Genomic DNA, 16,326 nt, shown 5'->3' with positions numbered 1-16,326 from the left:
CCCACTGCTACTTTAGGCATCATATCTCTCCCTACTATCCCACAGCCACAGTTGCCTATACCCCACCTATCTTGTGTATTCCCTGTCTCAGTCTGTTCTGCTCATTAGAATGCTCATTTTGTCAATTCTAAATTTATACTTGACCCATATCAGTCTGGCTTTTCGTGCAGGACTAACAATAACTTAGTTACATAGTAAGAACAAACAGTGCCGCTCTGCCCGTGTAGGTTTGGGCACTGAGCACAGAGCAAGCTTTCTCACAACCCACACACACTTAGAAGGGCTGACAGAGCTGTGATGTAGATTTTCTCACCTCTCTGTTAGATCAGACATAGAATCACATTCCTGTAAGCGGTGCCACTAATCACCCACCTGGCACAGGAAGTACCAAGGTTCAGAGCTGAATATAAACTGGGGATATTTGATTAATGACACAAATGGTGGTTTCTAGGGGCAACGGATGCATATGGGCCCAGGGGATACTCCAATTGGACAGTGGTATAACCACATGGTGGTAGTGGGCACTACTGCATGGGGGGTACATCAATTGGTGTGGATATGTTAATGATATTAAATGGCAGAGAAATAACTAATTGAAGCAATGGCTGATCAGTAATAGGGGAACTCAATGCTCAGGGATATATTTCTCACCTAAAAAACATTTATTCTATTCTATTGCCCTGACAGAACACCAAGGTTGCCCTGCACTTAATTCAGCTGGTCACATCCCTATCAAGTCAGAACCAAGGCAAAAAGAGTAGAAATCAAAGGGAGAAAAAGAGAAAGATAAAGGGGCAATTCAAGTGATAAAGAGAGAAAAAGAGAAAGTGGGTGAATAAGAGGCAAGTAGAAAAGGAAAGGGGTAGAAGAGCAACTTGACCAACCTTCCACCCCATAAAATATGTCCTTTAGCCCTTCCTAGGGTTATCACTTGGCCGGTATTTTACCAGGCTGGCCGGTAAAAATGATGGTTGATCATTGATTGTTATTAATAGGGAAAAAGATAAATATATAGGAAGGCCGGTATTTTTTTCCAGAAAAGGTGGCAACCCTAGCCCTTTCCCTTTGTGCCCAGTTACTTGCTTCATCTCTTCCCTTCAATCTCGGTTCTAAACCATCCAAAGCGCCAGTCTCTCCTCCCTTTCTTTTAATCTCAAGCACCACCTCTTCCCTCCCAAATGTCGTACTTATACCTCCCAGTATCTGAACCCTCAAATGTGGCACAAATTAATCCATGCCCCTGGCCCACTTACACCCCAAAATTGCCCTTCATCAGATCTGTGGAACTGTATTGTGGAAATCAGTACCATTGGGAGGTATGCATCTCACTTTGTGTCTAATTAGGTACTGCTGAGCTCTGGAGAAGGCCATAACAATCCCTTATAGGGCCACAGGTCTCCTGCTAGACAACTGCTATCTTTTGTCTCAAGACCAACTCACCACTAGTGATACCTGTCTCTTAACAATGGGTCCACACATGATATTGGGCTATAAGCCTTTGCATGCCTCATACTTTGTTAAGAATGCTGGGAGTTGTAGTCCATGAGCATCTGGGGCCTAGAAGGTTAAGAGATGGGGCCCTGCAGCATGTAACAGACAGAGACTGGTGCTGACACTGCACCCTGTATCAATTTATTATATGTTACAAATCAATAATGACAATCCTCCTTCATAAAGCAGGACGGTGTGTAGGAGCTGCCATACTGTGTGCATAACGGCAGGTGTATTTGTGACACATTGCAGACTCTGTCTAATTATTACAGCTACGTATCTCATTTGTACCATAATGAGCTCTATGTCCTTCCTTCCAAACACCTCTGTTATTGACCCTTGTGACTGGACATCACATACAGGGGGGATGCCTTGGAGAGGTCATTATATTGATTAGCACAGTACTTGGCCACGGGGCATGCTGGGAATTGTATTTCTGTGAATAATTACACTGATTTCTCTAATCAAAGCTGACGGGCCCAGAAAAGGCTTTATTTCTCATAGAGAGAACGTGCAACATCCCAAGAGGATCCGATCACTGTGTCAAAGTAACCCCCAAATGCGCCAGCACCAGAATTAGTGCGACATTACACATATGGTTCACTTCCACCTGCTGGAAGCTGCATAGCTGAGTGTCAGTCAAGAGATTGTCTGCCAACGACTCACCTGGCAGCAGCCAATCACAATCAGCCTAACTATAGGGTCAAACTAATTGCCTGGGAAAAAAATCTGATACACTTTTTCTGCTCTTATATTATTTTAGTTATGTATAATACTAAAATGAACCTATGATGTTGGGGGGTTCAGAGCCAAAGCAACATCCCCTGCAGCCCTCCATACCAGCTTTGGGTGTCTGTAACTTCAGGGCCTTCTACCCTCATGGCTCTCCCTGGCAGAACATGATACATAACACTACCAATCAGTCCCTCTCCTCATTGATGTGAGCCAATCGATTCTCAGTGGGAGGAGTAGAGAACCGAGCAGGGACTGGATGATGCTTAGTACTGACACCTGCTGGAGAAAGTGGTAAACAACTTCCAGCTGGGCCTCTCACAGCTGACATGTTATTTAAAGGCGTAGTTCACCTTTAAATTAACTTTAATATGTTATAGAATGTCCTGTTCTTTGCAGCATTTTTAATTGGTCTTCCATTATTTAATAGATGTTTAAATTATTTTAATTATTTTTCTGATTCTTTGCAGCTAAAAATTATGGCTATGTGAGGGTTTTAGTTTTATCATTGTATGTTACTTTTACTTACTTATTGTTCTATGTAGTCCCTTTTCTATTCATATCCAGTCTCTCATTCAAAGCACTGGCCTGGTTGCTAGGGTAAATTGGACCTTATCAGACCAATTGCAATTCTTCTCAGAATATCCCTGTCTGCTTTATACGAACAGATCAATTTTCCCAGGCCTTTTGAACTGGCCCTAACTGAACTTCAGTTCTTATATTTGATGGGAGTTACAGTTCTCATATTTGATGGGAGTTTTTACTTTTAGTGTTGTTACAGAATACCAAGAGATCACTTACATGTAACATACATTAGGGATAGGCTGGATATGCAGAATGGTTTACATTTAGAATGCGCCCCACATCTATGAAGCCTGTTGCGGGTGCATGGCCTCAGGTTGCTCAGGGGATGGACAATATCACAGACAGAAGAGTTTCAGCCAATGAAGAAAGGCCACACAGTCAGATACAGGAGGATTTGGGGGCACTAATTACAGTATACAGTTTTATAGTAAACACGGAAACGTGTCTCTTTCCAATTAAAACACCTTAAATTAACTCTACATTAAAACAGCGGTAAGCTTGTGGGAAAGCCATTATACAGATATCCTACAATTGAATTGCAGGTACACCCATCCCAAAATAATAAAGTGGGTGCACCTAGAAAACAAATCATTTCAATTATCAAATCATTATTTAGTTGCAGCAAATTCAGTTGTCTCAGCTTTGGCACAGCCTGTCCCTCTTTGCTCCCTGTACCCAACTATGGTTCCTGGGAAAATACCATATTTTTCCAAACTTTTGACTAAATGGAAAATATTACCACAAAGCCACGTGCTTAGGTTATTAAGGTGCTACTGACGTAAGCAGTCATTATCTCAGTCTGGCTGGCCACAATCTGCTTTTCTACCTCCCATAGTCCAACTGTAGTATTACTATCTTCACAGTAGGCAGTGATGCCAGCAGCACAAGGGGGCATGGCATGAAACAATATGGACATGGGCAGCAGAGAAAATGGAATTATACAGGTAAAGCTGCAGCCAAAACAAGACTCCCGACTAATCCCATTAAATTGTAATACAGGTATATACTGCACAGCCTTTAAATGCCACCTTTATGATCAGATAATAATGAATGTTTAGCAGAACTTCTCCTTTAACTCACTTAAAGATATGTGCACTAACAAGAAGCTTTCTTCAAAGCCATGACAGACAGAGCAAAGCATCTCATCCATGGAACTATAAGGACGTCTGTAGTGATGTCTGATGACTGGGTGCTAATTGGCTGGAGAGTCTCAGAAGAAGGACGTATCAGAGGAGAAGGCACCAGCAAGTCTGAAATCATCCTTAGTGAGGACACTGTACATGCGCTGGGGCAGCACTTTGGAATATGGGGCAGGTCTGGAGACACTGGTACGTAGAATGACCTCTCGGCCAGCAGGAGAAGGGAAATCTGCCCCAGATGTCTGCCTGCGATCATCCGAGGAGCTGGATCGTTTGGGCTCCTCCTCCATGGGAGCCAACGTCAAAGCCTTAAACCAAAGCACAAGGTCAGAACATCACTGTGGCCTCCTGCTAAAAAACCCAAGGTGCCCCTCTAATAAAGAAGCACTAATGATAAAGATACAAGTGTCAGAATATGGCACTGAGCAGTGCAAGGATGCAGGCAGATTCTTGTTAGGGGATTGTTAAGGATGGGATGAAAAAGCAGTGGTGGGCAACCTACATGTCTAAATATTGTCTAACTCCAAGATGCTGAGAGTTTTAGTTCAGTGTATGCCAGTATAGGAGCGCTACTGGGTCTGGTTACTATATGCCAATAGTTTGTGAAAAAGAAGGAATGAGGCAGAAATTCTAGCAGTTACCTCATCAGCAGATTCAGTCAGCTTAAGAGAGAGAGAGGATGAGGGAACAGAGGGAATGGAGGGAAGGAGAGAGAAAGGCATTTCCAGGACAGGCATGAAAGGGTCAGACAAAAATGCAAATTAGTAGATCAAACATGGTGGTACAGGGCGTGACAGTCACAGCAGCACATTAACAGCACAGAGAAAAACAAACAAGGAGAGACTGAAGGGAAAACTAATGAAAATGAAACATTTCATCCCGGTTAAAATACAAAATTTACTTTTGACCTATGTGTCACCGGCTGTCAGCTCTTTGGGTTCAACATGAAGGTACCATTAAGCCATAGACTGATATATGCCAAGCTGTGCATTCACTGGCAACAGGTGGCACAGAAAGACAACAAGAGTCCAACACCAAAACTGTTATTGGAATTCAAAATCAATCACCAAGCTGTAATGGCCCGCTACTGTGCAGCAGAACTGAGCCCAACAGTCACAGAACCTATAGAATATCTGAATGCAAGGAAACCATAGTAAGTGCCTTTACTGGCCTGCACCTGCCCACCCATACAACTTACCCTTTGTGCATTTACAAACATCTTGTGGATAATGGTACCAGCAGGTCCTCTCCCGGCACCAATGATCGGCACCTCTGGCTGGTCCAACAGGCAGCTCACAAACCTGCAGAAAGGACAATGAAGGAAAGCAACAATATTGTATGTGTGTGTATATATCTATATCTATATATCTATATCTATATATCTCTATCTATCTATCTATCTATCTATCTATCTATCTATCTATCTATCTATCTATCTATCTATCTATCCCATTGTGTTCAGAATAATAGCAGTGTAAATAAAAAAAAAAAGTGAATAAAGCTCAAAATCCATACATGCAAATGCATTGGGAACACTGCAAATTCCATTCCAAATCAAAAAGAAGAAAAATCTATCAAATTTCCTTTACAGAAAGTGAAGAAAAGGGAATATTAGCCTGTTCCAAAAAAATAGCAGTTGTCTGCATTCTTATTTACAAACCCAAACATTCACTGTATAAACTGAAAAATGTTTCAACGTTTTGCTTTCCTTTGAATCACTGAACTAATATTTAGTTTAGTTGTTTCTGAGAACTGCTGCACATCTGTGTTGTATGGAGTCGACCAACTTCTGGCACCTGTTACATTCCACAATTCTTCTGTATTTCTTGGTTTTACCTCAGAAACAGCATTTTTGATTGTGGTCACCCCACAAGTTTTCTATTGGATTGAGTTCTGGGATTGGCCACTACATATCGTCAATCTTATTGGTCTGGAACCAAGATGTTGCTAGTTTAAGGTGTGTTTGGGGTTGTTGTCTTGTTCAAACACCCATTTCAAGGGCATTTCATCTTCACTATAAGGCAACATGACCTCTTCAAGTATTTTGATGTATTGGAACTGATTCATGATCCCTGGTATGTGATAAATAGGCCCAACACCATTGTATGAGAAACTTCCCCATATCATGATGCTTGTGCCACCATGCTTCACTGTCTTCACACTGTACTGTGACTTGAATTCAGTGTTTGGGGGTCGTCTGACAAACGGTCTGCAGCCCCTAGAACTAAAAAGAACAATCTTGCTTTAATCAGTCCACAAAATGTTGTGCCATTTCTCTTTAGACCAGTCACTGTGTTCTTTGACAAACTGTAATCTCTTCAGCACGTCTTTTTTTCAACAATGGGACTTTGCGGATGCTTTTTTGCCGATAACTTGGCTTCACATAGGTGTCTTCTAATTGAAACAGTACTCACAGGTAATTTTATCTTCTTTGATCTTCCTGGAGCTGATCGTTGGCTGAGCCTTTGCCATTTTGGCTATTCATTTGAATGGTAGTTTTCTGTTTTCTTCCACATCTTTCAGGTTTTGGTGAGCTTAGCTTAAAGCATTTGAGATCATTTTAGCTGAGCAGCCTATCATTTTCTGCACTTCCCCCTCTCCAATCTCTAATCAAAGTACGATGTTCTTCTGAACAATGTCTGGCACAACCCATTTTACTCAGATTTTCATAGAGAAATACACTATAAACAGCATGCACAACATTTGCAGCCTTCCTTAAATAAGGGCTGTAATGGACACCTGCTTTTTCACAGAATGAACGACCTCACTAATTGAACTCCACACTACTATTATTATTTTAAAAAAGCCTCAAAAAATTATTTAATTACACGGCAGCATGCATGTCATGACTGTTGGGTCTGTTGGTTTTCTATTACTCTACCACACCTATTAGTAAATTATTTGCCATGTAGAAATATAATTTCTACCAAAATTGATTAGGTTAGTGATGTTGGACTGCTATTATTCTGAACACAACTGTATATCTTTATGTAGAACAAAGATATCCAACTGATGTCACAGATGTCTGTGGGGAATGAGTTCAACATTGGGATGTCCAGTTGGAGACCAGATGTGGCCCTCCGAGGGAATAAAATGGCCACAGCACAGACAGTGTTTGTCTTTGATGTAGGCAAAACTAGGTAATATAGCCTCAGACCCTAAATCTATGGCATCTGAATTACCATTTTTGGTTTTGTCGTTGTCCAGTTTGGGTTTTGAACGGCTTTTTTGGTTGCTAGGAGCATTTGCTCTAGCAACCTAGCCAAATAATAAGGAACCTGAAGAGAGCTGGAAGATCACATACAAATAAGTAAATCAAGCCCAAATGGCCAAGGTACTGATGAACCACTTTGAAAATCTAGACTAACTGCAAACTGCCTTAGACCATTGCTCTCTATAGAATAATAAAATGTTATGGTGCACTTTCCCTTTAAAATAAAGTTTACTAGAGAGTATTACTTTTCCAAATCCTCTTTCTCCTCAGATTTTTCACACCGGTCAATTGCAAACTTTGCCTTTAGAGATCTCGCCCTCGCGATTGTTGCTTCCACGTTAACAATTTGGCTGATGACGTCCTGAGGAAAGAGCAGTGTTAATAGAGAAGCAGGAGTGGAGGTGTGGGAAAGATGGCCGAGTGACTGGTGGCCACTTACTTCCAGTTTCTTGTCGTCGGGACTGGGGAAATGAAGGACTTTGCTGGAATGAGAGATGATTTGCTTTATGGCTTTTCTACCTGACGGAATGTCTTCCGCTGCCTCTGAAAGTAGCAGAAAAAAATGTTAGCCCCTAGCTAATTATGAGGAGAGATGCTTTCATGGAGCACCAGCCATGCACTTACCTTCCTCCTTTAACTTCAGCAGAGCTGCATGAATAATGCAAGGCAAGAGGTGCCTGGTCAAATCAGCTGGTTTCTGAACCGCAAGGTAGTGCAGAACCTGAACAACAAACAGAACTGTCAGTATTTAGACAAAATAAATGTGTGTAACAATGCCTAGATATGCCCAGAACATACTTCTCTGTATATTTGTATGGGAAGGAAATGCCATATTGTTTTCCTTAGTTTAGTAGGATAGTAAAGCTTATTGTGTGCCAAGAACATTCCTTCTCTTTATATTTGTATTATACATATGCCTGGGAGTTGCCAAATTGTTTCAATATGAGGATATCGCCTATTGTGCAACCACAACATTTCCTCTCTGCATATTAGTATTTATACATATGGGTGGGGGTGCCATACTGTCTTCCTTAGAAACTACGGTAGGACCATATAATTGACAACCAACTTTAGGAAGCATTACAAAAACTTTTAGCACTCTCCTAATCGTTACCTTTTCTGCTTCTTTGGTATCATCAAACAATCGTCGCTGCCGGCGGGCAGGGATTGGCTTGGCCGTTTCCCAGGTTTCCACCCACATGTTATTGGGGATTTTCATTCGAGCGCTTAGTTCTCCTTTGAAGATCTTGTTACCTTTATCATCCATTGCTCCCTCTTCAATATAATCCCTGGGGGAATACCACCGAACAAAGTCTTCCAAGCAGCAGCCTGGATTGGCAGCCTAAAAGCAAAACATAAATACATCGGTCGCTATTGGCCAGAATGGTCATTGCTCTGTTATGCACCTTTCAAGGGACTGGAAAAGAAAATTTAAATCATAATCAAGTTCAATAAGCATGCTGCATATTGAAGTCTGTTTATAGACGTTTGCTTTTCGTCCTCCGTCAAACCCGCAGCAATAGGGACAGTGACCCTAGCAACCAGGTGGTAAGGGTATTCATTAATTTACTTTTTATTGCTTCTATTCTCTATACTTTTCATCTTTCATAGGAACATTAAAATAAATGACTGGTTACTAGGAGCAGTGAGTATTGAAACCAATCGGTAATTTGCTATAGTCTCCCTTGCGTATTAAACCGTATTAAAGACTCTATTCTTACATCACAAAATCATATTAAATCCCCCCCCCAGCTAGATCTTAACCCTATGGTGGGGGACAAGTCATCCAGTCAACATTATCATTACTGCATGTATATTGATTTTACCGTAAACTTTTTTTTTACCTTAAAGGATTCCATGTCAGAGATCAGGCAGGCGCTTTGCATCCGGGCCCTTAAGTGTGCCCCTTCAGCGGAGGTCCCCAGTTTTGCTAAAACCTCAGATTGCTCTTCTAGGAGATCTTCTGTCATAGGTGCCGGTTCCTATAACATTTACAACAGAGTGGAGAGAGTAATTGTGTATATATAAATTATGCTTTGGGTATATTTTTATTCCATATGGTCCAGCTGGCCAATCTCTATTCTCTTATAAATCACTAAATCACTAAAACTCACTAAAAGCGACCAGTAGAAATGCATGATAGTTTGGCCACAGTGTGGTCACCTAGTGGGTCACATGGTGTATTAAATGGTATCAAAAATATAAGAATAATTGTTAATCCATTAATGAGGAAGTGTCACTTTAATAAAGATCCAAGTGGAAATAATAAAACTGCCTCACAAATAACTCATGCCGCGAGTCCCACCCATATGTGAACAAACTCCACTAACATTTCCCAGTCTGACAGATGCAAGCATGGCATGGCTTGGGGAACTTTAAACAGACCAATTTCTAGATGAAGGGTGCATGTGTCTGTAGGAATAATTAGGAAAAGATGAGATAATAATTAGATAACAATAATTACATAGAATCAATTCCATATTGGGAAGATCGTATTATGACAGTTCCCCTTTAAAGTGGGCTCATCTATAAAAGAACCAAGGCAATTTAAGGCACAACCTGAGCCACATTAAGTCAATAAACGAGAGAGAGAGAGAGAGAGAGAGAGAGCGAGAGAGAGAGAGAGAGCGAGAGAGCGAGAGAGCGAGCTCCACTGTGTTTAATTAATGTAGGGTCAGGAGGCAGATTGACTGTAGCAGGGATAAGGCAATGGTATCGCTGCAGAGGGCATTAACTCACATAAAGAGTCCTTTGCATCCAGGCCCAGGAGAAACCACAAATCAAATGATATTTTCTAGTTAAAGGAGAAGTATGGAGACAGGTCTAGGTTTGGATGGGCTTTTAATTGAAGGAAATACAGTAATTAAACACTCAGCTGTATGGGGGGGGATGCACCAGTGATTATGAAATCGGTTTCTGTAGGTGCCAGGAATAAAAACAAAGGGGAAGACAAAGCAGAGTAATAAAAAAAAATAGAATAAATAAATACAATATGCATATATAATACACAAAAGCCATGAATATCTTGTAAATTATATCCTTATAAACGGTGAGTTCTGATGTCATCAGTTATAAACGGTGAGTTCTGATGTCATTTCTGTCACATGACTCCCTAAAACTTGTGTATTATAATAAATAAAGTACCCCCAGTTGTAAAATATGAGGATATTAGAAGTTACCTCGGAGTTTCATGACCTTTATAAAAACACTCGGCCTTCGGCCTTGTGTTTTTATATGGTCATGAAACTCCTCGGTAACTTATAATATCCTTATATTTTACAAAAGGGGGTACTTTATTCACTATATTATGGTATAGAGAATTATACAGCGATGCTTCCTGGAGTAAAGCTCAAAATAGAACACAAGGTGCACTGCATTTTATACAGACACAAACGGGACAGCAGGGGGTGGGAAACAAACAAATGCCCCATTACCATCTCATAAAGTCATTTTTTTTACTTTTTCACAAGCTGGCCCCTGATATGGTCACATGACATGCCCGCACTGCTGAGCACTATCTCCAAACAACCGCTTTTTTGTTACTGGCGTTTCTCCAAGTTCAGAGAGCACAAAATCTATTTATTGGCGCAGACAGTCCTTAGGTCATGCAGTGGCAAAGCGGGGTGGGGGGAAGAAATGATTTCAGATGCTCACCAATTTGGGTGGATTGAGGGCATGGTCCCATGATTCATTAGGACAACTATGAGGTCACATGACTTCAGCCTACACACAACCATTGCCACTGTTCTCAGGCTGACTGCCCATAGCCTTCCTTTGCACCTCTTGAAGTGTTAACCTCCACACAGGCAGCCAATAGGAGGAGAAAGCAAGCATGTGAGTGCAGCTTGATGCAATTAATGGCACATAAAAGTGCTGCAGAATAGGTCCATACAAATTAAGTATAATGAAGGAATTATAGACAGAACAGCCCTATGAGCAACCCATGGGAAAGAGAAACCCATGAAACTTTGTAACTGGTATTCAGAGACATCAGAAGCTTCGAGAGGGGTTCTGTGGTGGTTCAGTGGTGGTTCACCTTAATTATCATAAGGGCCAAAGTATCTAAATCTGCAATAGGTGGTGAGTTTATACTAAGCCTGGCATTTAAACAGCTGGTTGCTAACCTTCCCAAGCAACTGGACAGTGATTGCTGCAGTCAGAACTGAAGGCTGTAAAACAAAGGGAACATCAATAATAATGAAGCCAAAAAATCTGTATTTTGGTTGGAGGTGGGGTCAGGGGTCAATGAACCAATAATCAAATAGCATTTTAGCTTTGTAGCGCAATAGCATTTTTAAATGCAGGCAGGATTAAACAAAATTCAATAACCAAGACCAATAAAAAAGCCATTCTAAATTACACTAAAGGTAGTGACCTGCCCTGTTAATAAAAATAGACCATGATTGCATGACAAATATACCAACCCTTTAAGGCGAGTAAATTAGGGTAAAAACTGCTGATAAATGGAATACTGACATATTGGGACTGCGAGGAACTGCAGTGAGATGTAACAGCTTTGTTCCAGATCCACAGGACGCTAATTATTGCTCTGAACAAATTGATGCACCAGAATTAAGGACATAAGATTTTATGGTCGGCTTTTATCCGGGGAGATATTTTAGGAGGAAATCTAGCAGAATGACTGTTCTATATCACATGAAATCATGTAATGTGTCGCGTAGGTGGAACTGCAGCTTCAAAGCAAACAGCTCAGATGATGGCACCGTAATCACAACAAGATCCAGTGTGATGGCTGCCGTCTTCCTGCAACTCTCCTGTTATACATCGGTATCCACAGGCTCTCCAATCCAGCCCTCACATGTATATAAAATCCCAATTGTGTCAAAATCTCCAGGGACGTCAGGTAAGGAATAAGGGAAGCATATATTAAAATTATAATAAAAACTAAAAAGGTGGAAATCAAAGATGCATACACAGCAGGGATGATGGACAGACAGTGGAGAAGGTATACACAGCTCAATGAGTTTTATGAGTCTGTATGATACACATTGTCAGCTGTAGTTTTGTCCTGCTTTATGGATGACATTCTAGCTATCTTTATAAAAAAGCATTTTGTCACAATGCACAGATCCGATCTGATACCTTTAGTAAGCAGCAGTCCTGCCCTGCTTTACGGCTGAGATTCTAGCTATCTTTATAACAAAGCATTCTGTAATATCAGCACAGATCTGATGCCCATTGTAAGCAGCAGTCCTGCCCTGCTTTATGGCTGAGATTGTAGATTTCTTTATAACAAAGCATTCTGTAATATAAGCACAGATCTGATGCTCATTGTAAGCAGCAGTCCTGCCGTACTTTATGGCTGAAATTCTACCTATCTATGTAACAAAATACTGCTTTCAAGAGCAATTAAATTTACAAATAACTTTAAAACTACAATAATAAGAAATACATTGGAAAGTTGCTTAGAATCAAACTTTTTTTTTTCATGATGCAAAATTGTTAATTTGGGGTTTATACCAACTCTGTGTACGAGCACCGTTTCAGCTGAATGCTGCCAGCAAACATGCAGCATCAAAACCTAGGAATGTAGCATATACAGTACTGGCACGTACTTTTATACAGGCACCAAAGAGTCTGTATTTGACGTCATATAAAGTGTTAAACTATTATCCTAGTAGAATATACATTTTGTGTGTGTGCCAATTTCTATGGGTTAAGGAAAATATCTAATGAAGCAGCCCTCACAATACTGTTGCTAAACTCTAAATGAATGTTCTCTATTGTCTGGTACCTATCGGATAAGTCCGTAGCTAGCACAGCCCCTCACTCTATGTGTATGGGGGGGAGCGAGGTATATTTTATCTTTGAAATTTACACAGATAAATACCTTCGGTTTGTCGCTCCCAAGGCACAATGGGATTCCTTGCAAGAAAAGGTGGTTTTATTTAAGGAATTAAACCAGTCACATCCTGCTAACAGCACAATCATATAAAAGAAGGAATGATGTGTGGATATAAAGCTGTCATTTGTGCATTTGTCTCAGGCATTTATATGAGCAGAAGAAGGAAGGACTAGCTGAGCACACAATGCATGGCGCTGCTCCAGATATGGATACCACTGCTGAACAGATTTAGCCACAATTAAAGCACCATTATCAGAGCAGAACATATTGATAGTGACCTTTTGTTTTCTTTTTTTGTGTATTTTTATGTTTGCCTTTCTATTCTGCCTTTTCTCCACACATAATGCTAGTGATGCTGGCAAAGAGGAATCACATTCCTTTGTTTAAGTTTTAATTGATATTTTTGCTACTTAGTCTATTAAAGCCTTTTTCCTGTTTATTTTCTGGTCTGTCATTCAAGCACCTGCTTAAAGAATAGGGTAGCAGAGAGCACTTTTAACAGAACAACTACGGACCTCAATATCACAGTAGTTTAACCTTCCTTCCCTATATAAACAGAATATGACTGGCCTGTGCAGTGTAGGAGTTTAAAGGAATATAAACATTCCCACCTAAATGCACCAAAACACAGTCAGATCCAATATCTCTTCTACAGGCAGTCTCAATTTCCACTTCTAACTGTGCCAGGAAAATAGTAGGTTTTGCACTTTAACTTTGGTACTACTGACCGCTTCCAAACAATGTTAAAAGCCAAAAACAAAGGCATATCATCGTTACTTAGTTAGATTGTGTTAAAAAAAGTCCATCAAGTTTAACCTCTCCAAATGGAACCCAGCATCCATACATACACATTGACGCCACCCTGCACTCACATATATATATATCACAACTATATATACCCATATCTATAGAGTTTAGTATCACAATAGCCTTGGATATTATGCTTGTCCAAAAAATCATCCAAGCCATTCTTAAAGGCATTAACTGAATCAGCCATCACAACATCACCCGGCAGTGCATTCCACAACCTCACTGTTCTCACTGTGAAGAACCACCTATACTGCTTCAAATGCATCATAATGAATACTACCTAGCAACCTCACCTTCATGTCCAATTGAATCAGTTGTGTAGTACAATATGGCACATTTTACTTGGAAATGTCATGCCTGCTTTGTAGAAATAATTCTCCCTGCTTTGCCGATGTGATTCATAGGTTATTGTGTCATATATTATATTTTCGAGACAGATATGGCTTCCTTACCTGAGTTACAGGAATGTAAAGTGGTTCCCCAGAGTTAAGCAATGTTAGGTTCCCAGACTGATGTAAGCGCCCTTCTGGTTTGGGAGATGGAGTCTCTGTTGTTTGCTCTTTGGCTTTTCTTGCACATTCCTGTCCAGTCTCTTTCAGCTCCTCAGTGTCACTATGACACTCAAAGAACTCTTCCTCACTATCGCTCCACGAATCCCACGATTTTGCCACTTCAAATTTGCTTTTGTCTGCCTCCACCGGGCTCAATGTATCACTCGCTTTCTTAACAGAAGGCACACTAGATCTGTACAAAGGGTTCCCTTTCTTCCCCTCATCCCTGGCCTTCTTCCTCTCCAGGCAGCAGTTTAACATCTAGAAGCAAGAATACAGAATATACTAAACTTTCCAATAGAACTTTATTACATACCTTCACTAAATGTATCTCTAATGTAATTTTATTCTCTTTACTGCTGTTTTTACCAATGTACCATTGAAACAACATTGCAATAGTCATCTGCCCTTCAACCACGACTCCAATAACTACAATTCCTTGCTTCCACCATGATTAAAGGAGCAGTTAAGCATAAAAATAAAAACTGGGTAAATAGAACCAAGAGAGCTGCAAGAGAGCTGCAAAGCAGGAAGTTGAGTTCTGTTATGTTAGACATCCAGTCATTCCAACCTTTATAGATGACATTTTTGGCAAACTAACTATATTAGAAATATTTTTTTATTTTGCACAACCAATCTATTTTTATACTGAACAATTTCTTTAAAAGTGAAAGAGAAGCAAAGAAGCTTGCAAGGCATTGTGGGAACTGAAGTCTTAGCTGGAAGACTACTGCAACATTGTTACTGCAGCCAGAACCAGCAATGAACTGCAAAGCAAGGGAAAGACAAATGCTGCTTTTACTAACTTGGTGCCATTGATTTTCATATATTGTAAAGTTGGAGAGAACTCATTTTATTTAATATTACTAAATAATGAGTTTAGGTTTACACTCCCTTTAAAGGGATTCTGTCTTGATTTTATCTTGATCGTTTTTATTACTTAATTACACTGTGTACATTACAAATAAATAATTTTACAATTCATTATGTTATGTCAAATTTCAAAATTAAATATATAATAAAAAAACTGTTTGCTCTTTTGAAAAATGTATTTCAATACAAGCACTATTAATTGATGCATTTTGTAGAAAAAAAACATGTTTTGCTGTGACAGAAATGTTTTAAGTATACATTAGATAAACTTATAAGGCAATGGCATCATGACAGGTTTGTATTTGCACCAGTGAAAAAATCCACTATAAGCAGTCACCACAGCTTGAGATTGAAATGCTATGTGCCAACCAAATAAGCAAGGAAATATAGGCACAAATTGCACATTTTACTGTATCTATCGGTCAACTATTGTTTGCCCCAGCTGTTCAAGTGAACAAAACATGGATAATTTTGAATAATGTGGGTGGTTAAACCACACTGATCCATCTGAACCACTGACCCCTCATGTAAAGACTCTGCACTATAAAACCAGATTACTCTGCAACAGATAGATGCAACTTTGGTATTGTCAGACATGACAGTATCAGCCCCCCAGAGCATCCCATGCAGTAATCAGTAAATGTACCATTTAGAAAATGAATGATAACTGCAATAATGTTCCCAGACTCACCTGGAGCTTCTGATGAAGCAGGCAGCATTTCAGATCAGGGGATCCATTTGCTAACCTACAAAAAAACAAGAATCCAGTCCAATACACAACATTAACAGCAATTACAACAATTAGCATTAGCATCTGTACCAATTAAAAGTGGAATTCTGGGAATACACGGAGTACTGCAATGTATTTAATTTGAATAATTTAAGTTAGCATAAACACACAAATTGCCTAACTGGTTAAGGGAATTACAGTTGATACCTTCAAAGCCTAAGTCATTATATAGGAAAGCCGAGTGGGAATTTGCCCTGAACCTCAAGCCTCAGAAACGAGAAAGAAAGAGGTTATCCAATCAAAAATTTGTGTTGTATAGATTCCTATAAATGAAT

General features: G+C 40.0%; 1 protein-coding gene across 2 annotated transcripts in view; it reads right to left on the bottom strand.

The window, feature by feature from the left end:
* Positions 1-1,610: 1,610 nt before the first annotated feature.
* rab3gap1.S (RAB3 GTPase activating protein catalytic subunit 1 S homeolog) overlaps positions 1,611-16,326 on the bottom strand; it is a 39,973-nt gene continuing 25,257 nt past the window's right edge. Inside the window, exons 16-25 of one of the 2 annotated variants that reach the window (XM_041578874.1) lie at positions 15,953-16,007; positions 14,290-14,649; positions 9,006-9,143; positions 8,276-8,503; positions 7,786-7,882; positions 7,601-7,704; positions 7,407-7,522; positions 5,146-5,248; positions 4,589-4,609; positions 1,611-4,255 (exon numbers count right to left, since the gene is read on the bottom strand). In XM_041578874.1, coding sequence (XP_041434808.1) covers positions 4,019-4,255; positions 4,589-4,609; positions 5,146-5,248; positions 7,407-7,522; positions 7,601-7,704; positions 7,786-7,882; positions 8,276-8,503; positions 9,006-9,143; positions 14,290-14,649; positions 15,953-16,007 — 1,459 coding nt within the window. In that variant the 3' untranslated portion in view covers positions 1,611-4,018. The remainder of the gene's footprint in view (positions 4,256-4,588; positions 4,610-5,145; positions 5,249-7,406; positions 7,523-7,600; positions 7,705-7,785; positions 7,883-8,275; positions 8,504-9,005; positions 9,144-14,289; positions 14,650-15,952; positions 16,008-16,326) is intronic. The other variant, XM_018238703.2, reaches the window with a different exon arrangement.

This window comes from Xenopus laevis, chromosome 9_10S (genome assembly GCF_017654675.1).
Source record: "Xenopus laevis strain J_2021 chromosome 9_10S, Xenopus_laevis_v10.1, whole genome shotgun sequence".
In the NCBI taxonomy this organism is placed as follows: Eukaryota; Metazoa; Chordata; class Amphibia; order Anura; family Pipidae; genus Xenopus; species Xenopus laevis.
Note: the sequence above shows the minus strand (reverse complement) of the source record. Positions and strands in the feature narration are given on the sequence as shown.